The sequence below is a fragment of the Rhipicephalus sanguineus genome, chromosome 1 (assembly GCF_013339695.2).
Source record: "Rhipicephalus sanguineus isolate Rsan-2018 chromosome 1, BIME_Rsan_1.4, whole genome shotgun sequence".
NCBI lineage: Eukaryota > Metazoa > Arthropoda > Arachnida > Ixodida > Ixodidae > Rhipicephalus > Rhipicephalus sanguineus.
The window spans coordinates 295,650,735-295,675,921 of record NC_051176.1 but is presented as its reverse complement, the minus strand read 5'-3'; the positions used below and the strand labels follow the sequence as shown (position 1 = coordinate 295,675,921).

Sequence of the window (25,187 nt, the reverse complement as noted above, 5' to 3'; positions counted from 1 at the left end):
GGTTTTGTTCTAATTTTGGTAAAGACTGGTTTTTCTTTGAGCGCACATGTTTGAAACGTAGGCACCCCAGTCACGGCTCTAGCTTTATTTTGATGCGGCTGCATGCTGCACCCATGCATGGAACAGCGGATTCGGTATTTGGTAGATATCTGACGTACTGGCTAGTGCTAGGGGCGGCGGTGGTTGCTTTCGTTATTTCATGTTTTTTGCGACAGCACAGATCTTCTCCTTGGAGCTTTCTCGCTTGGCCTGCTTGCACAGTCACTGCATTTGAGCTGTGTGTCTTTGCATATCAGTAGCCTGCCATCAATTCACCTGACTGTCCACCTGGCTTGCATCGCCCGGACATGTTGCCACCCCTAGGTCCGGGGGTCATAAGAGGCTCCATGTCAGGGTCGCTCTCGAGCTGCCCTTGTGAACATTTCACATGTGCAGGTGTGGGTTGGTGACACAAATAATGCCATGGTAGCTTTCGGGTGTCGCTACATTACATTTTTAGGTTTTGAATGACCGACAAATTTATTTCTCGATTTGACGTACTTCCCTATTTAATTAAATAATTCAAGCGTAGTAGTCATCACTGGTAAATTGAGTTTCAGCTGTATTTAATAACATATAACTCTTTTGTTTGTCTGTATTTGGCTACACCTTGGCTAATTTGAATTAGTCTTGATGTGTGCTGAGCGAAGCACTGCAAGTGTGCACTCAAAAGAGCAAAAGCAGAGCTAGTGGCCAACCACAATAGAGTGGCACTGGGCCTCTTCAATTTTGCACCTCTGGTTACCCATGAGCTGCCAGAACCAGTCAGAGTGCGTTTGCTTTTCTCGGCCCATCGTGTGGCGCACCTCCAGCCTGCATTCATTTTTCTCAGGCTGGACGCTTCTGGCAAGCCGTGGGCCGGAACCACGGGTTACCAGAAAAATTCGGCCTGGCAGGTTCCGCCAGAACCTGCCAGGATGATTTTGATCTAGTAGCTGCCTGAAGTTTTCTGGCCAGGCAGCTACCAGATCAGAACGAGTTAGAATGTGAGCTACCAGGCCAGAATGCAAGCTCTGAAATGGATCTGTACCGCAGCACAATGAGTAGGCACTAATTCAGTATATCTAAAAGGTGTACAAATAAAGTCATTTTTGCAACACGGATCTGAGCATAATTCAAAACGTATATATCACACACGAACGATCGAACAAGTGACAGAAACTGAGAATGCTAAACCCATATCGGATAGGAAATATAAAATGGTGTTATTGTGGCAGATGAATTTTGTCACTACTTCTGCTCAACACATATCTGCAAACATTTGCAGCACTACGTTACACAACGGGAGACAGCCAGTGGAAGGATTCTGCCGCCAAACTTTCCAATCACTTGGTAAATGTCAGGTGAGCACGATCTTCCCTACTTAGTATACAGGGCCTTATTTCAATGTGTTAACTGTAAGTGCTGGGACAACTGCTGTTTTTCCACTCATCTCACTTTTTGTCTATTTTTTTTTCCCCTGTTAGCCCTGTTAGTTAGTGAAAGTAAGGCCTCCTCCAAGATTGTGTCTGTTGCCCAGAGTTGTTGCATCGACGTGGGCTCATAATCGGACATGTTTCCATGTCATTCTTCCCACGGTCTGATCATGCGTTGCCTTTGTGTTTCTCATGTTTTTGAATCGTTCTAATGTGCCGTGCGATGAACAAGAGCCAGGAGACTTCTTAGGAAGTCCATGTTCACTCTCTTTTTTCTGGCGGGAAGATCTCAAATCTTGGAGCTGAACCGGGAAAGCAACCCCCCCCCCCTCCACTTTGCCGGTAATTTCAAGTTCAGGGGGGGTGGGGTGCTTGCTCAGAATTTTACAGTAATTAGTGGTGACATACACATTTAGAAACAGCGACATAAATTTGCTACAGAAAATTGAAATTGCTGTTCTCAGTGAACAGCTGTCTTTTTCTGCCTGCACACTTTTGTGACAAAATTTTTATGAGCTTTGAACCATGCAGTGGCTGGCTTAAAAAAAGAAAATCTTTGGTGTCCTGCATTGTTCTCAGATTTGCTCATTTATTTATTTTTTATTTATTTAGGCTATCTCATAGGCCTCAACTTGGGCATTGTATCAATTGTGCTCATGCAATGCGCTACCTGCGGTTTTCATTCACAAAAATAATATACGTGCACGGAATAGCTTCAGAAGTACTGGTAAATTAAATATGGCGAGAACATATAGGAATGGGCATCATTATATGTTTTTAGTGTTAAGAAAAGTCACCACTGCTTACAATACTCCCTAATGCAAAATTTGAGTGCAGTATTATTCTTGCATCGGTAGCATTGAGCCTCTGCTCAGGCAGTTCATTTAGCAGCAGCAACAGATGAAGCACTTCTACTGGTTGCATCTCTCAGTGTGCAGAAAGAAAGCGGGACTACAGAAATGCAGTGTGGACCCCATTGGGCGCATGAAGCTACAGTTGAACCCGGCTATATCGAACTCGGGTAAATCGAATTATCCTTTATATCGAAATATTTTTGAACAAGGCAATGCTTTAACGTCAATACATAGGAAAATTTATGCCTACATTGAACAGAAATAGCCGGAACACTTCATATACCAAACATTGGGCAGCACGAAACATCCCACAGGTTGGCTTTCCTCTTAAATATTTTGCTTTTCCTCACGGAAAGGGACTTTCCTGCATGCATTTGGAAGAGCGAGCTGCATAATTAGAAGGGCGCCGCACGGAGTGAGTAGGAACTACTGCTTGACATCATGCGCTTTTCCCATGATTTCTCGTCGTTGTGCCGCTGGCCTGTCGTGCGGGGTTGCCGCTTGCTTCTCTGCTTGTTTTGTTAATGAGATGGATGCTATAAAAAAAAGAGAACCTGCTGGTCTCCACAATGCTGGTGGTAATCAATACAGTCGAATGTGGGGAAAAGAAGCCTTGTGTTGATTCTGCGTACATCACCCCAAGAAGCATGCTAAGTATGATATAGAAAAACAAGGCCAATACTATTAGGGCCAGGGCAAACTAGACGCTTCCGTCGTCCGACGAGTATGTACAGCTGTGTATGAAGATTTTGAGGCGCTATTTTCATTGATACCATATTTTATCACCTTTGTGTCTCCAGCCTCTGCATATGACCCCACATCCCCAACTACAAACTGGGAAAAATATAAAATTAAAAAGAGAAATCAGTGTATTGCCGTGAAGGCGTGTTTCTTGCATTATTGTGAAGCAGTTCCATGAAGCCAACTTGCACACCGAAATTTGCATAGAAAATATGATACCAATTTCTTTAAAAGTTGTATATCGAATTATCGATATATTGAACTAATTTCCGTCTTTTTGCGAGTTTGATACATGCGGGTTCGACTGTACTGGGCTCTGATGTCAAGAACGACATACTCGAGTGCGCTCAGGCGCGACATCTTCGAAGCTAAGCTTACCGGTGATGCAAAGCAACTGCTTTCAGGTAAATGAATGCAACCATGCCGCCACCTGATGAGTGTTACATTGCCTTCGCATCCGTCATTGCGTTTCACATGCTTTGTTAGCACGTACTGCTGCCAGATGAGCCGCTGAAGTTCTTGGTCAATGACGACGAGTTCGAGGAACTTGACGCATGGCAGAACAGCCATTTACATTTGTGATGCAAGCAGTTGGCGTTGCTATGAGATTTAACGTACCACAAGAACTGTTTCTGTGGGCTGTTTCTGTACCTCGAGAAATGTCCCCAGCAGTTGGCAGAGACATTTTAAACTACATTCCGACAAAACTGCCTTACCTAAATGAAAGCAGCATTTGATTGCATGGATTGCATGCACTTCACACCTTCTTCTTGTGCCAAGGAAGAAATATATGGCAACTTGGAAACACATCAACTGGGGGAAGAAATTGTGTGTGCGAATCCTGCTCAAGAATGCATGGTTGTGAAGTCTATTGTTTCTGAAGTGGTTTGCTGCGCATTGAACAATCTTGTCAGAAGTGTGGGTCACTTCGAAAATGCAGGATGCATAATTAAGATTCCGCATTTACCTGCTTTGAGAGTTGCCTGTGACAAATATTACCATCCTTTAGTTCACACAACCTGTGGTTTAGTAAGGGTGTATGCAAAAGTACTGCAACATTTCTGTATCTTGGTTTATTGTATATATTTACTTCTAATATTAATGAGAACTAACAAACAATAATGCCAAGGAAAGTATAGGAGATGTTATTTGTAATAATTGCAATATAAATGTGAAGAAAAAAAGAATGCGAAGGTCGCAGGTTTGGTCCCTGCCGGTGGCAAGTTATCTTTTCGTCCACTTTACTTTCTTCACATTTATATTCAAATTATTACAAATAACATCTCCTATACGTTTCTTGGCATTATTGTCTGTTAGTTCTCATTAATATTGTGTCTAACAAAAAAAAACGAGCCTTTAAAAGCCATCGTATTTACTTCTGATGATCTTTTTTCCGCTTTCTTTTCCTCCTCTGTAGAGCCATGTTGTAAAAAAACTGTTTGGCAATGAATGTGGATGGTTTTCAATGAGTGCCACATTCTCCGTGTCCCTTTTTGCATGTTTTCACCCTCTTAACGTTTCATCTCCATTCATCACTTTTCTGTTGTATTTGTGCAGGGCAATCGTGAACCACTTCACACCAAAGATTGATTCTTGGTCTGCAGCTAACCACATGTCAGCACTGACAGAAAAACAGGTCTGGTCAAAAATTGCATGCTGTCACAACATTTTGTGTTTTGTACACACACTACTACAGGCAAAGAGCTCAAGCACTGGCAACAGTATTATGTGGCATTCTGCACATTCGCCAAACCATCACTAGTGTATATTTACTAGAAATATACTGGTGCTTCATGACCGTTCTCCTACAGGTGAGAACGACATTTTACAGTATGTTGGCAGGCTGCGGCAGTAGAATTTGTGGGGAAGTTTTGCTTGCTTGCACAATTCGCGACTGTGCTTTCTGCGGGAAGATTACTTCATTGGTGCAGCATCAAACCGTAATGGTGGTTGCCAGCTCTTGGTCTCAGCAGTGCTGTGTATGCCACAGTACCCTGTGGCATACACACAGGCTACACAAGCTTCCCACAGGGTACACAGGGTAAAACTGCTGTGTACACTATGAAATAGTGAGTTGAAAGTATGCACATTCAAGTGGCAGATAAAATAAGCACAGCACACTAATGTGGATTTAGCACAGGTGTCTTTGTGTGGTATTTGCAACTAAAGATAAGGTGGCAACATGGCCAGATGCAGGGCTTCTGCTTTAAGCCATATTTGTGGTTGCCATTTGCTTGTGATCCTGAATGCATGTGTGCACGCACGCACGCACGCACACAAACAAAAATAATGGTGAAAAAAAAAGGCTATCTCTCCTTGGGCAATATGACAATACCGATCACTGTTTCTGTGTTGAGCAGGTATCTTTCATTCCTTCATATGTAACACTGCCCTTTCTCACATTGCTGTTGAGGCACTTTTTGTCACCTGAAAGTGTACTATATGCTATCTCGGATAAAAGCAAACCATTCTAACCCTAGTTATCTGAATTTAGCTAACTGGTATCTGTATAGCAAATGCTTTTGGGAATAATGTGCACAGCCGCGTGTCTTGTGGCCATGTCTCACGCTTTACTTTTATCTTTACTAATGTAGTATACCTTGAGATGGAGCGCTTAAGACAGGACAAATGAAGATGACAGGCATGTCATCTTCATCTTTATCGCCATCTTTATTTTGTCCTGTCTAAAAGGGGTACTGACACAAAAATTTCGCGGCGAAGATATCCTGCGGGATCAATTCCCGTGAACATGCCTATATCATCTGCAAAATATCAACAGCAAACATAGCTTGGAAGGTATTTTACATGAATTTTGAAGTTTGCGTGCGCGATCGAGCACCGCCCCCTCAACAGTAACTCACGGTGACCCCCCTACTTACCTCACGTCACCACGCTGCAGTCAATGCAACAAGTTATGATGACGTCATAGCCGCTATTTTTCTTTTTGCCGCGTTTGCTCCAGCAGACTACTACACGGCGGCTGCTCGCGAGTCCGTGGCCATGGCGCATCCGTTCAAAGTTTTGTGTTTGGCGACACTGCTGTCCCGTTTCCTGTTCTAACGGACTTTTTGATGCGTGCCATGCGGAAGTGCGTCACAGTTCTGTGTGCTGACGTGGTCGAGCGTTGCACACGCTAGGTGGTGATAGTTGCATCCGGCGGCTTGTCGTTTTTGGAGCTCTCTGAAACCGAAACTGAGACTGATCGGTAATGAGAAGCCTATAATTAATTATCTGTCGCATGCGGCAGCAAACGATGTACCGTGTTATGACTAACAGGCCCCCAGCAACACATTGCAGCAAAAAAATGCGAGGCCAAAATTTTTGTGTCAGTGCCCTTTTAAGTATTGTTTGATTCCATTCTAATAAGCTACCAACCAGCCCAGTCCAGCTCACTTCTGCCAGACCTTGAGAGCTTCGTATGTTAACGGTATTTTTAAAGAGGCTCTAAAGGGAAGTAATAAACCAGATTAAACTGGTAATGTACTGCTTAATAACCCTATTATTTTGCGCAGGAAGTACTATTCGTTGCAGGCTATAGGCCCCACCATTGTGGTCTAGTGGTTATGGTGCTCGACTGCTGACCGGAAGGTCGCGGGATCGAATCCCAGCTGCGACGGCTGCATTTTCAATGGAGGCGAAAATGTTTGAGGCCCGTGTACTTAGATTTAAGTGCACGTTAAAGAACCCCAGGTGGTCGAAATTTCCGGAGCCCTCCACTACGGCGTCTCTCATAATCATATCGTAGTTTTGGGACGTTAAACCTCAGATATTGTTATTTTTAGTTGCAGGCTATAGTTTCCCAACTCGAACTTTGCACCTTAACTGTGGCACAAGGGACATTGACGTGATCATGGATTCTATTGCAGTTTTTAGAACTCTACCGGTTTTCATGCAAGAAAAGTTACCAACAGTTGTAAGCATGCTGTGTCTGTTTGTGTTTAATAATAATATAATTCCTCATTATGAATAATACAATAAATGATACATTCCCTCATGTGAAGCATTCCTCACTGAGGAATGTTTTACAAGTCTGAAGCAGGTGCTCTCAAAGTTTGTGATGCCACCGGAGCTGGCATGGGCATTTGGACATAGCATTGGCACCTGTCTTTCAATTCTGTATTCTTATTTAGCTTGCACTTTCTTTGTGTGTATTAAGAATGACCTATGTGGTCTTGCAGCTGTGTAATTTACCATTCTAGCTTGACCTTGTTGTTTTCTTTAGGTATCCCTTCATTCCAGTGTATGAAGCATTGCCCTTCTTACTGTTACAAGCAACAATAAGAAGGATCAGGAGTATTAGAGCAAGAAGGCCAATGAATAATTCTTTACAGCACATTGAAATTTTCTCAAGTTGTTTGCTCTTTTATGGGATGATCCTAGATCCTCCAATGTTTTGCCATCTTGCAGGTTTTGGATGTTGTGAGGAGCAACTATGACACGTTGACACTAAAGCTTCATGACAATCTGGATCAGTACGAAAAGTACTCGGAAAAACCAAAAGAGTCTCCATTTTTCACCCTCATGGTGAGTTTTGAGTTTTTTGCTGTATTCTTCGTATATATTCTTCGCCGTATTAAATGGACCGTGCAGTGGCACCTGATCTAGATGGAGCCTAATTCTGTTTGGCCCTGATCATGATAAAAAATTCCCCTGTGACACCGGTATTAGGTTGAAACTGTAATTTCCTTAAAAGCATAACTTACTACAACCTAACTGAAGAAAAAAATTGACCTTTAATTTATAAAATGTGCTGTATAACTAACTTTACTAATTTCGTCATCTTGGTTCTAATTAGCAGCATACATGTTTTCCCCATGATTTCGCAAAATGTGTTATTTGTTCCCCAGATTTAGCTTAACTATTTTGTGACCGTGGGAAAATTGGCCACATTTTATATGCTTTAGTAATTTTTTATTATGAGTAATGTGATAGATAAAGTGTAACATTATATATCAATAGTAGGGGTGTGCGAATATTCGAAATTTCGAATATTTTTCGAATAGTGTTTGCTATTCGATTCGATTCGCACTGAAATTTTACTATTCGAACTATTCGAACTTCCCAAAGACAAATGCTGTCAACGTCCGGTTGAAAGTGACCCCTTCAGATTTTCAATATGCTTCACCTCATTACACTCTCGTATTGCGGCAAAGCTGCCTTTCAAGCTCCGTTACGGTCAAACTTAGCCAAGAGACAAAGTCCGGTTGGAAGTGGTCCCTAGATTTTCAATATGCTTCACCTCCTCACACCCCCGTATTGCGGCAAAGCTGCCTTTCAAGGTCCGTTACGGTCGAACTTAGCCAAAAGACAGTCAACGTCCGTTTGGAAGTGGTCCCTAGATTTTGAATATGCTTCACCTCATCACACCCCTGTATTGCGGCAAAGCTGCCTTTCAAGCTCCGCTACGGTCGCAAATGTATTAACTCAAGAAAGCGCTGGTTCCAATATGGAGATGAAAGATGTGGCAGAGTTGGGGACTAAATTAATGCTGTGCTGGACCTGAAATTTGGGCAGGAAGTCCGAAAAATCGGAAGTGGAAGCTTTTTAACATCCAAAATTTCAGATGTTCTTATATATCGACGTCTACGAGGCAGATTTGGAACTCCGGAATTGAAGGGAGCACACCCCTTGTCCGCCACATTAGTTTAGCTTCCACAGAAGTTAAGAGAGGAGGAGAGGCGGAGGAAATGGCATCTTTGCCTATCCCGTAAAGTGTTGTCGGCAATACTTTGGTTGCACCAAATCATGTGCATACGTACAATTCGGCCTCTACATTGCTTCATTCTTGATAAGACAGCTATGAAACACCACCCCACCAGCGCTTCATCAACCTAGCGAAAAGAAACACTTTCATGTTGCTATCTCACAAGAACATACTTAGGGATTCTCTGCAACTTTTTCTGTAATTTCACTTCGAATTATTCGAAAAATGTTTGAGAAATATTCGAAAATAATTCGAAATTATTCGATTCGATTCGCACTCAATCTTTATTATTCGAATTCGCTTCGCACCCAAAATTTTGCTATTCGCACAGCTCTAATCAATAGAAAGCTAAGTAGGTAATTGTACTTTTTAATGGTATTACGTACTTGAAAAAATTAATATTGGGGTATAATATGCAAAAATATTTATGAAATACAAGATTTATTGAACATTGCATCAAACATTTTTGATGTTGTTCTCCCATCATAAAAAAAAAAACGAGAAATAGTCTGAAATATACAAAATGTTTGCTCGACAGTTTTCTATATTAGAGGAAAGTTTGAATGATTTAGCTCACAAAGCGTATGAATGAGTTTTTTTTTTTTGTCTTCCCAGTGAAAACTGCATTGTTCCACCAGGTTGCATGGTTATATTTTTTCCCTCTGCGAATTTTCCAAACAAAGTTATACAATAAATATAATTAAGAAGAAGAATCCATTTGCTATTGATCCATAGCTATTTTAGCAAAATATGCTAAATAGCAGCGCAGAAAAAAATTCAGATACCAAAAGGTAGCACTGAACACAGCACCAAAACATCCGAAAGTATGGCTTCACCGCACACAATAAAAATATTCTAAACTTGTAAGCTTCAAAAAAAGTCTTCACGTTTGAATGTCTGACACTATCAAAATAGGTGGAGCCAAGTCTGAAAGCTCTAAGATGTAAAAAAAGTTTTTTTCTAGGGTTGGTGTGCCGCTAGGCAAAGCAGTCGTTACTAGTGGCATTTGTTTCCTCGTCAAGTTTCTTGATCTCATACCACTTTTTGTATTTTATCCGCTTCGTCAATCGGTAGGACTTGTTCTGCATGTAGTACTTGTTTTGGTGACGTGTAGTTGTGGAAGCTCGAAAATACCCATATAGAGCGGCAGGCGAATGAAATTCACCATCTCTGCAGCCGTGACTATTTGCCAAGAACCGTCATTCTTGGCATAAGACTGCTTTTACAGGATTTGCAACCAAGCCTGCTCATTTTTGTTGACACAAATCTTGTTTATTACTTTCACTGTGAAAAAGATGCCCAAAATGCCAATTTTCCTTGTGACACATATCGCTTCACTGCACAACACTACTCTGAGGACACGGCCGGGTACCCTTCTTGGGCTGAACATTACTCTCTACTGGCTGAAGATGTCACCAAATCTTTACCATATACTCTTGAGACACTACAAATAAAGGATATAATTAGGCATGTGCGAATATTTGAGCACTTCAAATATTCAAACGAATATTACAGTATTCAAATTCGCTTTGAAACAAATTTAAATTATTCTAACTTTTGAAGTATTCGAAATGAATGGACATATGTAAACCGCATGTAAACTCCTGTAAAGGTGTTTCACTGCAGTGGAGGGGCGCGATACCGTGAATACACCTAGCGAGGGGAAATTTGCACTGCTGCAAAGCCCCACTTCAAGGCTAAATGAACATATTACCCTCGCATCGGTTCATCATTTTTTAAGTTTAAGAGCTTGTTATACCAGCTTATATGCTGTAAGTATAGTAAATTTTAAAACGGTAACGTATTTTATGGGTTATCACTTGCATTCTACCGAAAGTGAAATCTTGCTACTTTGCAAAGTTTCTTCCACTTCCCTTTGAACCAAAAAGAATGACAATTTCACATGCCTTGTTTCAATTTAAAAAAAAAATTGTGCAGGTTTGTTGGCTCATAACAGATATGCTCATTTTTCTTTATAATATGTGATATATACTATTCAAATTCGATTTGAAATTATTTCACCAAATCACTATTCGCTTCGAACCTAAAATTTACTATTCACATAAGCCTAAATATAATAGTGCAGACATCCTTACGACATTTGATTCAGAGTAAAAAATCAGTGTTCTAGAAAGCTTAACATACTGATCAACACCTGACTATGATTCGGACTCGTTCTACAGTTTTTTGTCATCCAAACTATATTTCCATGATTTGACATCATCCTCTGTTAGAAACAGCAGAAAAATCGCTTGTAGACGCAACAGAATCGTACAAAGAACAATATTTCCAAGAGGGTCTCAATACCGGGTCGTCTGCCATTTACACGAACAAACCAAGCGAACCGCTATCTTTGAGTCGCTGTTAAAAATCACCACCGCTCGGGAAAAAAACTAACTATGCAGGAAATAAAACATTGCCTACATAATGTTCTAGATAGCGAAACTAGTTGATAGGAGCGCCCGTATTGTTAAATTCTCGCTCGGCGCGTTCGGGCCACCGGTGACCCACGTTCTACAGGCGCGGTTATGAAAGGGTTAAAGGGGTCATGAAGCACCCCTTGGGCTTGTTGAAAAAACACATCCTGCGGAAAGCTGACACGGCTATGAACTGCTCAGCCAAATATTGCAGTCGTGCGCGCCGCGTAAAGACTACAAGCGGAACGCGAAGTTGCTGTTTTTTCAGGCGCCCTCTTTTCAAACAGAGGCCGGTTCTCACTCTCGTCGGTCGGCGGGGCGTCTGCCGGTTGACGTCGCGATCTGCATCGCCGCGTTGCAAAAGACATAGCATCCTCATTGGCCGATAGCCGACGTAAATCAAGAGCGGCGTTCGGATCAGATGTGCTTCTTGCCACGGGGTGCCGCCACTTGCTGGCGCTGCACTCCTTAGTACACGGTAGCTGCACTCGCGCACGCGAATCACAGCAGGAGAGCGATCGCGTTTCATGATGCGCGCTGACGTAACTTCTTTCCCCCGTGCCATCCCTCCCTGTGTAGTTTCCAGTGCGCTCGTCGGCACGAGAAAAGAGAGAAAGCGCTGAAAGCATGCGCCAAACCCCTGTAACTCCACTCATTCTTGACGGATGCAAGAAATTTTGGCGGCAATCGATTCGGGAGGCAGTAATTAACTCCGATACTGAGGTCATTAGATCATTACTTGGAAAAGTGGTTCATGACCCCTTTAAAGAGACACTAAAGGCAAAATACAACTCGGCGTGGACTTTTGAAATACCATTCCAGATTCCTTGTAGTGATTGTTTCGTGCCAAAGAAATGCTTAGTTTGAAAGAAAATCATGTTTTAGTGGTCTAGCTCAATTCAAACCGCCCGCCTCTCAAGGACTCATCACGTAAGCACTCCCCTAAGCCACCTTTAGCGGGCGCTACACCAGCACTTCCCTTTATTTGGCAACATTGTGCCTCCATCAGAAACGCATGCAATACGTCTTGTTATGCTTGTTTTGCTGGCCGCTGCTGCTTGCATTGTAATGCGATGTTTTCCGCGGACACTGCTGTGTAGAGTCTGGAAGCTGCATGTGATCTGGCTGTCAGTGTGGGAATACGGCCGCCCCATGTGCATGTGTGCATTTGTGCTTGCGCCATTCGGTGAGCCTCTGTTTGGGCCGCTGGTGCGCTGTGCCGCCAAAATGTGACACGATCAACCCATGTAATCTGTGTGCACTTGTGTGATACACGTCGGACCAATGTTCATCCTCTCCGAGGAGTCGTGCGGAAGGCACCTGACAACTCATTTGGCTTTGAGGCGCGGAGAGGGACGGTTCACAAAAACAGCCACGAGAATGATATGTAGCCCTTCCTTTTTATACAGTTTAGCTTTTCTAAAACCTTGAAACCATTTCTTTATATACTTGCGTTTGCCTTATGTGGGCATGCAGCATCCTGACAAGACCGACGAAGCAGTGTACTTTGAAGGGTGGGCTTGCTTACATTACGGTTAATTTCATAACCCTCTGCACGAAAATGAAGTGAGCACACGAGCAGATTTTGTTGTTGTTCATCACACATTCGTAGAAGTGTGGCACTTAGACACTTCGAACGTCTGAGCTCCCTCTGTTGCACACTTTGGAAAGTCGTTGATTCCGTTGCTGCAGCCAACATTACATGTAAGCAGCATTAATAGTATACATTGCTGGGCTAGTTGGTTCATAATCTTCAAAATTGGCTAGCGCGAAATCGACAAGGACTACGAAGGAACACAGAGCACCTGTCCTGTACATCTGTGTTCCTTTGTAGTCCTTGTCCATTTCGCGCTAGCCAATTTTGAAGATGTAAGCGGCATTTTCTCTAAATTGCAGTTAAAGTTAGTTTCGCGAGCCAGCAAAGCCCGTGCAGCAATATGCGATAATGAAACTACCCTTGAGATGCGATCACGTGAGCGGAGCGCAGCCCGGTGAAAACGAAACTTTTGAACCACCTGCGCCGTTCACCATAGTAACGCACAAGTAGCATTTTATTACGTCTTGTAATGTGGGGAATGTTATTTTTTTATTATAAGTAGTTTGAGTACAAGCAATTAATTGTACTCGGGACTCTTGACGTCATAGGGCTCATTCCACTATGTCCCACTGGTGGCGCATATTGTGTCCTACATTTACCTTAATTTCTCGATTAGTAGAGCACTGCTGTTGATAATATACTATTGATGTTTTAGACATTGTCAAACATGGACCTTTCATTGTGACATAAATTGTTATTTACCTTTAGTGTCCCTTTAACCATTACACTGACACTCTAGCGATAATTTGAACACCTACTCCCACGCACCCCTTGCTTTTGCTGAGTAAACTCAGTTTTGCATTTAAAACACTGTCTGCCTCTGCTGAAGCGACTTGTGCCCAGTGAGCATTGCAGATTTTAGCGTCATCAATTGAGAAGTCACGTAAGAACGTAGAACTTTTAGATAATTCTGATGTTAGGTAAAACATGCGTCTCAGTGCTATGCCACTTTGTCTTGGCAGAGCATTGATGGCAAGCTAGCATGGCAGGTTCGTTCTCACTTTGACAGTTGAAGAAATATATGAACTGTAACTGAATTCTGGCTCAGATAAAATAACTGATGCAGAATCAGCTTCTCTGTAGCATGAAACATCTATTGAAATAGCAAATTGAAAATAAGAAGCAGTGTGTGAGAGAAAAAAACACACACACACACACCAGGAGCAGGGTTAATGGAGTTGACACCATCGCATACATGTACGTGCAGTATTTGCGACTGGCAAAAAAATATCACTCAACAATAACTTTACCATTGTTTTGATAATCCTTTCATGTCCAAATGTTGCTGGAAAGTGAGGAGGAACATTGAGTGTTGAATGAAGAATGAACCGACGTGCCATTTGCTGCATCGGTATTGAAACTGTGCTGGGTCATGGTCTCACAGCATATTTACACAAGTCAAGTTGAAGTGAAATAAAATATATTTCATTATTACTATATCAAACGCATGAGCTCAGAAATCCACTAATAGCTAGTTGGAAGGGCAAAATGCCAACTGGAAGTGAGATTCAAGCACCCCTATGGCAACGAAGAAAAGTTATTGCGAACGAATATAATGCGTACCTGCCAACTCCCCAGAACATTCCAAAAAGTTATCGTATGTAGGCTCTTTCTTCAATATCATTAATGTTTTGTCAAGTTTGACAAAGTATAAATTGTGTTCTTGGAAAAGCTCATTCTTCTGGTTAGTCTGATTGTGATACGACACTTGAGGGGTATCTATTAAACATGTTTGTTTAGGCTATAAATATGAAGTGAATAAGAGCGCATACGAAAGCATGTAATTAGGCCAATTACAGAAGCAGATGAAATTGGCAGTAGTTAAGTCGCTGAAAATGTCATCGTGATCTTAAAGCACTGTGTTAGTTGTTAATATCTGCCGCTTCAAGCTTGCTTTTATCAGTGTGCCATGTCTAAAGGTAAATGTTTGGTAATTAACTGTGTCTTACAAAAAGTGCTTGTTCAGGGACTTAAAAGGAGCGTGTGCTGTCTGGCTCCTTTCCTCTGGTGTCTTATTCGTAGGAATCTTTAGAAATTTTGAGCTTCACATGTTGGCAAGTATGATATTAAGCAGTATTATACGATGAAGATAGCATTTTGAGTGGTTGCACTAACAAAATGGGTACCCAGTGTTGGTGAGCTGGAATGAAGTTAGTATACTCATGTGCACTTGGTATGGTGCAGTAGAGGCTTCTTGTAGTGGGCATTTTCTATGTGGAATATTTGCTTTTGATACAACATTCCCCATGCGTGTCAGTGCTGTATTCTTTTCATAAGTACTATCGCACTCATTATGAGCTGAACTTCCAGAGCGCGGGGCCAAGCTCGCTGTAAGGTTGTACAGGGGCACCGATAGTGACATGTTTACAAGTTATCAGGGGAAGGTTTGGCTGTTCCTGAGAATGTGCATCTTATCCACTTGCTTTCACGCTCGCCCTTGTTTTGCCCTGCGGTGATATCAGCTTCGAAAATGATGACTTCAAGGTTGAAAGCAAGCAAGTGGGGCTACGCGCTTGCAGGGATAGCCATGCTCTCTCCCAATAACTCGAAAGTATGCCACGAGTGGTGCCCTTGTAGTGCACTCGGCCATGTGCTTGCGTGGTGTAGCTCATACTGAGAGCGATAGTACATACAGCTTATGGCGCACCACTATATTCACCAGTACTTTCTTTTGTGAACATGTAACATTGCTATATTACTAAACCATAAAAACATCGACTTCACGAAGTTTGCAATTTGATTAAATTTTAACTACAAATACAACCTTGTTATCAAGGTATGACTGTATTTCATATTTAGTGTCCATATAAACACCATGAGTGATTAGTAATCAACCTAATCAACTTCAAGATATCCAAGCATAAAAGTGTGGTCTTCTCAGATAAATATCGATGTAAATCAGTTTGAACCACAATAAAATTAGTAAAAAACTTATGTTTTGGTTGGGTTTGCACTTTTTCTTTTTCTTGCAGATTCGAAATGTGGTCTCGGACTTCAGGCAGAAGCTTACACTGTCAGGTTTGGGCCAGGACAACGTCTTGAAGGAGTTCTCTACCATAGCCTAGAATAAATTTTTGAATTATTTAGGATTGATCTCCAGCTTCCAGATGACGTTTGCATTTATGCTAGGGTGGGAAAGAGGCTAGGTTAAATTTGGAAGAATGTGTGAGACTAACAGTGGAGATTGGACCAAACCAAAAACTTAGTCTTGTATGTGTGCGGTAACCTGTGGTGTAAGATATGTGCTTAAATTCTCATTCGTTGGCTCGTGCAAGTTGTCCTTTCTCCACCTGTGGTGCAGCAGCTCATGCACCTCAACTTTTATATAATTGTACAAATACGGAAGCTAGACAACCTCATAGCCTACTTGTTTCCTGCGAGCAAGCTGCAACCAATCACTTCTGTTGTGTTCTGCATGAGTGCATTGAGGTGAATGACTTTATGAACCTTTGGGCTTTGCCATAGTACTGATGAAAAAGTGAAAGACGTTATTGTGGCATTATGGAAAAAAAGATGTTTTTGTCAGGAGGCCATTTCTAGATATTGTGATAGAACAACGAAAAAATAATGCACTAGTACACTACAGGTTGCTGTAGGTTTAGTTGAACAGCCATGTCTTGAGTTTAAAAAATTTGATTAAACTAATCTGTGTTGTGGATCTTCAACCTAATGCTCAATTTGGAAATAAGTTTTGCTACCAAAAATATTGCCCACCTTCAAAAGAAAAGGAGACATTTCTGAAGTCATTGATGGCTACTTTCAGTGAATTTTCTGATGTAATTACTTTGAAATTTGCCACGTATATAAACACTTAAAAAAATAGGAATCTCCACTGCTTCTTATTTCATGTTTACAAAAGTATGCTTTACCTAAAAACTTGCAAGACATTACAGAATTATGTTAATTTATTGTGTAATTTCGTGGCAGACAAGTTCAATATGGATGGTTCAATTCTTGTGTTGTAAATTTTTCTTAATTACATTTTTCTAATTTTTTAATCTGCGGAAACATCCTTGTCTCAAAATTTCACTTTAAGTGAACTTCTCAATGATTGTTTTTAACAACTGAAGATTTTTTTCAAGTAAAAAAGCAATTGCTCCATATTTGGCAAGTTGCAAATCAAGATGTACATAGCCTTATTCAGTCTGATTGCTACAAGTGTGGTTGTTTGAGCTTATATATTGTGTACAGATAACTGACAGCAGATCATTAAAGAATATTTGATGCGTGGCACAGAGAGTAAAAGCATTATAAACATGAAAGGGTCATTTAAAAGCATGCACTGCTGTGCCAATAAGTTTGTCCCCAGACTAAAATTTTACGAGTAGAGGGCAGGACAAGCGCAGTAGTTTTGTGTTGTCTTTTCATTCTTCTTTGCTTTTGTATTATATTATCTCTATTGATGCTCATTCAGGGCTTAATTTTCCAGTACTCCTAGTAAGTGGATTTATTGGCATGTTCCTCTCACCCTTTTTCTTTGAATAATAATAATAATTGTAATGCCATAATAAACAGCTCACTAGTTATATTTTTTTCATCCAGTGCTGTTTTGCACTCTAGATTCAAGTATGTGTTGCCAGCATGCCTAGCATATTGTTCTTTTGTAGCACTAAACCAAGCATATTAGACCACATTTGCTACTTTTCTTTTGTTCAAGGTTGCTTTTATGAGATGAAATAATAAGGAATGCAGATTCCACCTTATATTTTTGTTCTTAATGACACTATTGGGAGCTGGCAGTGAGTAGTTTTTTTTATATGATATATTCTAGGCATTTAAACATCAGACAGTTCACTAAAAGACCACTAATGGCCAAATGCACCTTACACCTCAGGTAGGTGAAATTCTTTAGCAGAAAATGAACTTTATTCAAAGTTATGTTTGGGTTCAAGATCTGCACGATGTAGAATGTATGTCCAAATCAGAAATGATTGCTGAGCGTGATGGTTCAATCATATATTAAAAGTCCCTACAAATAGAAATTCTTGTCATGTGAAGCATAGTACTATTTTTAATTCTTGTTTCATTTATACCTTGTTGTGAAACAGATAGTGATTATTGGGCTTGTTTATTTGGGTTAGCTGGTGCAGTCACTTTGTAGGCTTCTGTAAGGCAGTAAGGTCCAGGTGAGAGACTCAGATGTATGTATGCTTGCTTGCAAATTTAGTGATTCAGCAGAGTTTATTGCGGGCTGGCTGCGCTGAGGACGTGTTTGTTGCATTAGTCAACATTCTTGGCTTACTGCATTTGACAGGGTAGAGTACAATTCACTGAGTGACACTGAGATCTTGTATTGCAAAGGTGTACCAACGTTTGCGAAGCTGGCTGAACGATTGTCAGTCTTACTTTACCAGTTTTCCACCTCTGGTTGGCTTTTCTTGCCATAAAAGAAATAAAGTTTGTGCCTTTGTGGGTTCACACAAAGTGCATTTTTTCATGACATCTTATGTAGCAATTTTCATAGTGAACAAGAAGTGAAATTTGTTTTGTTCAGAGTGTGTACCTTCTTAGTGTAAATGTTGTTTCTTATGACGTGCGCTTGTTGCTTTATATTTATTGACTTACGTTTAACAAACAGCCAGTTTTTAGTAATGTTTTATTAGCTGTTTTGTGAGCTTGTTACTATTTAAGTTCTTTTATCACATTGTTCTTTGTGTGCTTTGTGGCCACACAGCAAGCAGTCAGACGATTGCTGCTCACGTGTTTTTTTGTTCCAAGCAATTTGGCAGTTTAGTTCGTTACTGGAGTTCTTTTTTCATAAATCATCAAGATATATGTCAACAGCATGTGATGTGGCTTAGAACGACACAAAGTTGTGCTAACTGGGTGGGATTAATCATATAAAAAAAGCTGCGTGTGTAGACAGGGACACAGGTGAAAGGAAACAGACAACACAAATGTCATTTTTTGTGGTCTATTTCTCTTCACTTGTGTCCATCTATGCATGCCTAATTTATTTCTTTGTTGAGATATGACCGGTGTTTTTTTTTTTTTTTTGAGCGCGAACAATGGTTAACTCTAGGTGCTTTCCTTGTGCATAACAGTGATATCAGTGTTCGGTCTTTTGAAGTGCCATTACGCCATTCTTGAGATGCTTCCACTTACGCTGTTCATAGAGGTTGCTGCAGAATCCCAATTACCAGAACAATTTGTAGCTTAATTTCTAGGATATATAAGTGTGTGGCAGAAGCTTTATATCAGACTTCTGTGTGCATTTGAGGTACTCTGCTAGTATAAGTATAGAACATTTTTGTTTTTGTAGTGAAAAACAGTGTTCGTTACCAAAAACAACTCCTGTATGCCTCGTTGCCTTTGTTTACGATAGCCTGGCTCTGCAAATAAACACCTTTCTATTTATGCCTAGCAATGTTTTGATGCACGGATCATTCGATATATTGCTATTCTGGACAGGGCTACGATACGTTTGCATTTCTGAGGTAGCTGCTCATGCGTATCATTTACTTGGTCAACTAAAAGGGTTTGTTTTGCAAACCATGGTGGCACTTTTCTTTTTGCTGTTTTTTAAAGTTCTTATGGTGTAGGTCTTTCTACTAGCATTTGTGGGCAGTCGTTCTTTTTGTGGTGCAGTTGGAATCAGAAAAAAAGTCAGTTTCGCCGCAACGGCGAAGCAATGAATGCGATAGCAATAAATTGTAATGCAATGCGAAGAACGGAAAGCAGCTCGAAATTGCCAGCGCGTCGCTCGAGCCCAAAGGACGCACGAAAAGAACGCACACAGGACGAGCGCGAACTAATGCGTCACAGCTCGACACTTGAAGCGCACTGCTCAAACATAAAGCAGGACGCACGAAACGAACGAACAGGTACACACAAGACGAGCGCGAACTAATTGTCAGAGTCGTTACTTATTTCTGTTTGAACAGCGCGCTCCTTTCGCAAACGCGGCCGCTGCAGCGAGCGAAGCGAAGCACCCCACCGGCCGCCCCTTCTTTCCTCGAGATAAGCGCACGAAAGCGACCACGCCCTGTAGAGCGAAGAGCAACGGCGTTCGCAGAAGCGGGGCGACGATCTTTAAAGCGTGCCACACGCGCGCACGTCGCGCCATCTATGTGGCCACTAAGAAAGCATGCTGAATTACATGGTGTATATAAATAGCTCGCCGTTAGCAGGCTGAAAGACGGTGCTGTCGTGGCCTAACGTCTAACGCGGCGGGCTGCAAAGCGAGAGGTCGCCCGTTCGATTCCGCGCGTCGGAAAAAATTTGAGTTATTTTTCTGTGTGGCTTTTTTATATGTATACATACTTATACATATACGGTGAATGACGGCGACGGGGACGGACATTTTCCAGCCGAGATTGTCCATATAATTGCTATCGCAATGACGTTTTTCTCAAATATTGAAGGTTTTCAGCAAGTGGGCCCGAAAAAAAATTACTAGTTACGGGCCTGGGTGCAGGATACATACATCTCTTCAGACACGAAATTGTTCCAAAAGACGGGTGAATTCACGATTGTAAATGGTTTACTCCGACTTAATGCAAGAATTATTAGCAAAATGATATATATGCCTTTTGATAGACGCGGGTGTCTTTTGATGCGCGTCCGTTCAACAGCATGAAGCCCTGTACTATGAACGAACGCCGCCGTGTATCAATCAAAGAACGCTTGGAAGCGCTCGAGTAGCGGCGCCCGAGCGCGCGTCTATTTCATATTTTACGTGTTTCGCGCGCTTTTGCTTTTTCTCAGAAAAAACAAGCAGGCAGACTTCAGAAGAAAATAAATCCTTGGTTCTGGGGTTACTTGAGGCGACCTACAACTTAAAGTTAACGTTTTACTGATTTGAGCAAGAATTAAAAAAAAGTTGGCTAATTAAAGGTAATACGTAATTAATGCTTAGTAATTAAAAATATACAGGTTGTATGTACATACGACTACCACTAATATACAGCAGGTAGTACTTTCCTAGAGCGCATGTTTTTTTTTAAAAATCTTGGTCCGAGTTAGCTGGGACACCCGGTATACACACACACACACACACACGTGTGTGTGTGTGTGTGTGTGTGTCTGTGTGTGTGTGTAGCTCGTTATTTCGGATTTCACGGTACCGCGAAAAAATCCGAATAAATTAAAAGCCGAATTATCGAAAGTATTAAGAAAACAGTTAACAAGTGTATATTACATCAACGCATTTTCATTTTTGTGATGAATGCGTAAATCTTGTACTTATTTTGCATACGAGCAGTGTAAAAGCCGCAATTTTCGTCATTCACCCCTTCGTTCACAATGGGACCGCGGCTCCAGACCCCCGTGTCTTGAACTGAAACGCGACTCTGAACCCACCCCTTGCTACGTACTGCCACCACCAGCACCGCCTCGCGCACTTGACGATAACTTTTTCGCCGGAAAAATGGCAGCAACTGATCATTTGTACGTCACAATGTATAGCAAACGAGTTTTATGCCAGCGTGTGGATCGCGGCTGAACCTCTTCATCTTCCACATTGTTTGATTTTTGTGACAGTGCGCGCGCACTGCCCGAAGTCAAAACGAAGCTACTGAGTGCCGCATCCGCTGTGGACGAAACCGTGGTCGCTAAAGACACGATCATAGCGCTCACACAGTTCTGAAGGCACACGCGCTGCCTACACCAAGAGTCGAAGCGAAACTGCTGTGCGAAACGAATCTGATGCGGAATAAACCTGGCTCGCTAATGCATAGTCGTAGATGGTGAGCAGGGCTTTCTGACTGTCCGCGGCCGTTTCGGTTGTTCGCAAACGCCGTTTTCGCTCCTTTGTGTTGCACATTTGCGGTGCTTCGTGTTTGGCGCGCTGTCGTCCGAATTAACCAGGTTGCGACCAAATATGATCGAATTAGCGAGTTTGATGCCATTAAACAATGCATATACTGGCCGGGACCAGATAGCACGTCCGAATTATTCGAATTAACGGGGGTCTAATTAACGAGCTTTTACTGTATATATGCATATTTATATCGATGGTGACATGCGAGCCTCCCCCCCCCCCCCCCCCCCCACCTCCCGAACAAAATTTCTGGCTACGCCACCGATCACGTAGTGGTCGTGTCTGTAAAAAAAAAAAAAAAAAAAGCTCACAGGGTCCCATGTGTATTCGCCAAAGCCGACTCGAAGACGAAAGCTATCCGGTGTGGCTATTTTACCGTGCACTTTCACGTAAACGCCGCAAAGACAAGGTGAACGCGCAGCTCGCGCGCCTCGAGCCACGAGGCGCGCGGGTGGTCATTTGACTCTGTACGACACGCCGGCTTTTCGTTCAAAATTACGTTAGCATGAGACATGTAATGCTTTCGCCTTAATATGAAACGTCTGGGTTGGCGCTAGAACGGTCGAAATACCAAAAGAAAAGCCACGTACGCGCCCTTCCTATCGAAGGCTGCTTTTCGAGGTACAGTCAATGACGCGCAAGTGAAATGGCCACTGCAACACGCACTGCTTCGTCACTAATGTGGGACATGAATTCGGTTAATTATCCAATGCGGAACTGCAACTGAAAATGCACCGCGCATCAATATTGTAAGAGAAGGAAAAGGGTAAACCAAGTGTCACCGCTGAAGAAGAGGGTAGGTCTATGTAAGTTGTTCGAAGGAATGTATACTACGTATACGTATACGAAGAGAGCTCGGAAATGCGAACGGATTAGACACGAAATGCTTGAAGGCGCGTGCGGTTTCGCTGCCGCTGTCATGCGATCGCTAGCATCAGACGGCGTCGACAGTTTTCTGCGGAAAGCTCATTTCGTTTTCCGTGCTTCATACATCGAATACCATTAGGTCTGCTTTATAGAAGACGCGTATTCTTGCGATGTCTTGGCGGCCACACGTTTGGGTTTGAATACGAGGCGGGACTCGCGGGCTACTTCCGTCGTCTTGGCATGGCTGATGCATCCTTAGTGCGATGAGCTTGAACCGCTTGAGCTTTAACGCGCGTCGGCACTCCCGCTGAGTGCCGACGCGAAAAGAATGATTACATCATTCTTTTCGACACCCATGCACAGTTGCTGATATTCGATAAGTAATCTGTGCATCAGCCCCAAACTTACAGCGCCATTGCTAGCGGTAAATATAATCTCAAGAGCTCAGAGTGCATCAGGACTATAGCAGAGACAGCCATGAACCGCTTTCTGTTCTTTGCACGGGCCACGCTGTTCACCTCAGACCTGTGCGCACTATTTCGTGTCCTCGGCAAGGTGAGGGTGTCGTTTTTGACTGCAATTCACCTAGCCAACCGTTCCTTTCCTTTTTTTTTGTAAGTGGCTACATGATGAGCCCCAGGTGCATCACACCCACGCCAAGTCAGCTAAGAACACCTTGTACGCGAACACAGGCTGGGCGGGCTTGTCAAATGACGCGGTCCATCCACTCCGGTGCATGGGACAACGCGGGGAAAGAATGCCGCGTGCGGATATGCTATTGCGTCTCATCGTGGGGGAAGGAAAAGTTTGGAGGGAGCGTGACGCTACACAACTAAGACAAAAAAAAAAAAACGCATTCCGGCCCATCACGTCGTACCCATGCAGTGCTAAGGTCTGGGTGGTGGTGGTGGTAGTGGTTTGAAGAGGAAAAGGCGCCTAATTTCTGCAGCCCGCTCGGGAGCACGGCGCAGCGCCTCTAAGGTCTGGGTCCAACGAAGGGGGGTCTCTAGTGATTCTAACAAAGATGGAGAGCGAATTAAAGAGAGAGAAATGACGGCTGATAACTTGTTTTACATATTGTTTTATAGGAACAGGCAAAATCATTTTAAAAGGTCGCGTCGACAAAATTGAATCCGAGTGCGAGGGGCGAGTGGCCACTAGGGCAACCACGCAACTGGCCACGTGTTTCTGGCGTAGCACCAATCTCGTAGCGAATAACGAGTGCGTCTGGCGTTGAGAGCAATGCGAGAAAATGTCGGATTCTTTCGCGTCAAAGCAGGTAACTGGCCACGTGTTTGGGGCGTATATGTCCATAGCTCCACTCCCGCAACGAATCGCGCGCGTCTGCCGGGGCCATTCTCACTGTGGCGTTGTCATGTTCCGTGAGCGGCCGTGGGTGGTACGACCGAGGAACAACGAACTTACGAGACGCCGAGAGCAGCGAGAAAGAACGCGCCCGTGACACCGAGCGCGAACGACGGTGACGACGCTGCCGGTCGTTTCGCCGGTGCCAAGGCGAGGTTTCAGAGAGAGATTCTTCGGCATCGTGAAGGGGGGAGGGGTTAGAGCCCTTACACTGTGTTGCCCATTCTTGTCGTGTAACCTTGAAACTGAGTGGTCAGGGCTTGACTGAGTTGTGGAAGGCACGGCAAAAGGGAACGTCGTCGGGCTAGTCGGTGTTGCATAGCTCTGAGGTGAAGAAGGCACGGGTTTCCCTATTTCACAGCGGAGCTATTCATGCCGCGATGTCGTCACCGCGCGTTGCCTAGCAACCAGTGGCATAGCCAGGCACATGTATACTTCGCGCCTGCTTCGCGAGCCCAGACACGGCTCCGCCGAGCTCCTGCCAGCTAGCTGCGCATCTGCCGTGACGTCACCGCGCGCAACTGCGCTTTGCTTCGTCCACCCGCCTCGACATTGCGCGCAACCGCTCTGCTCCGCCAGTCGTGACGAGACGATTAGCCGAGCTTGCGGGGCCGCCCTTGACGGGGTCGGGAAGACGAATTTACGTTAGCCTTGCTCAACGTGAGGCCGCTGCAGAGCCACGCCACGGACGTTAACCACGAGGAACTGCTGCGGAGGGCCACGTTGATATACTTTACCGAGATGTGGAACAGCCGCATGCAACTCGACAATTCATATCTTTGGCATAACCTCGAAACGTCAGGACCAGCAAGGTACCGATCAGCTCCGTTGTGTCTTTAGCCTTGCACCACTAGTGCAAGATATGCCTCGCTTTTTTTTTTTTCTCGAACCTTTGTGTAGAGCTGCCGACTATTTATTTTGCTCCATATTTGTTTCTAAAAAACATGGCAGTGATGCTTGCTATCTAGAAATCATGGCGGAATTTTCGAAACGATAGAGAAAAAATGTTCCGATCATGCACCAGTGAGAAGGAGAACAAATAAAAAATTACACCATCTCCCGCTGAAGGGGACCATGAGGCGATGCGAAGCCGGAGTACTTGCACGATCGCGTTCCGTTGGCGTTCTTTGGGCATGCTACCGACCTCGCGTCGTGAAACGCGAAGAGGAACGCTACGCGCGTTGTGTCTTCCCTTTAGCCTGGCTGTTAATTCTGACAGGGCGAGCGGGGAACGCGGTTGACAGGCGCGCGAGAGGGGGGGGGGGCGTAAGAGAGGAGGAGGGGACGCGCATGCGCTGGTGCTCATCGCGGCGTTGCGCAGGAAAGATTAAGGCGCGCGAGAGGAGGGGAGTGACAGTGGAGAGGGTTTGCGCATGCGCAGTAAGGGTGGTCACGCCGCACACCACCACCACCGGATTGAACTCTGC

General features: G+C 43.3%; 1 protein-coding gene across 3 annotated transcripts in view; it reads left to right on the top strand.

Moving 5' to 3' along the window:
• LOC119379302 (armadillo-like helical domain-containing protein 3) overlaps positions 1-19,130 on the top strand; it is a 67,330-nt gene extending 48,200 nt beyond the window's left edge. For all 3 annotated transcript variants that reach the window (XM_037648573.1, XM_037648572.1, XM_037648574.2), the window contains exons 22-25: positions 1,307-1,382; positions 4,607-4,685; positions 7,457-7,573; positions 15,740-19,130. In XM_037648573.1, coding sequence (XP_037504501.1) covers positions 1,307-1,382; positions 4,607-4,685; positions 7,457-7,573; positions 15,740-15,832 — 365 coding nt within the window. In that variant the 3' untranslated portion in view covers positions 15,833-19,130. The remainder of the gene's footprint in view (positions 1-1,306; positions 1,383-4,606; positions 4,686-7,456; positions 7,574-15,739) is intronic.
• The last annotated feature ends 6,057 nt before the right edge of the window (positions 19,131-25,187 follow it).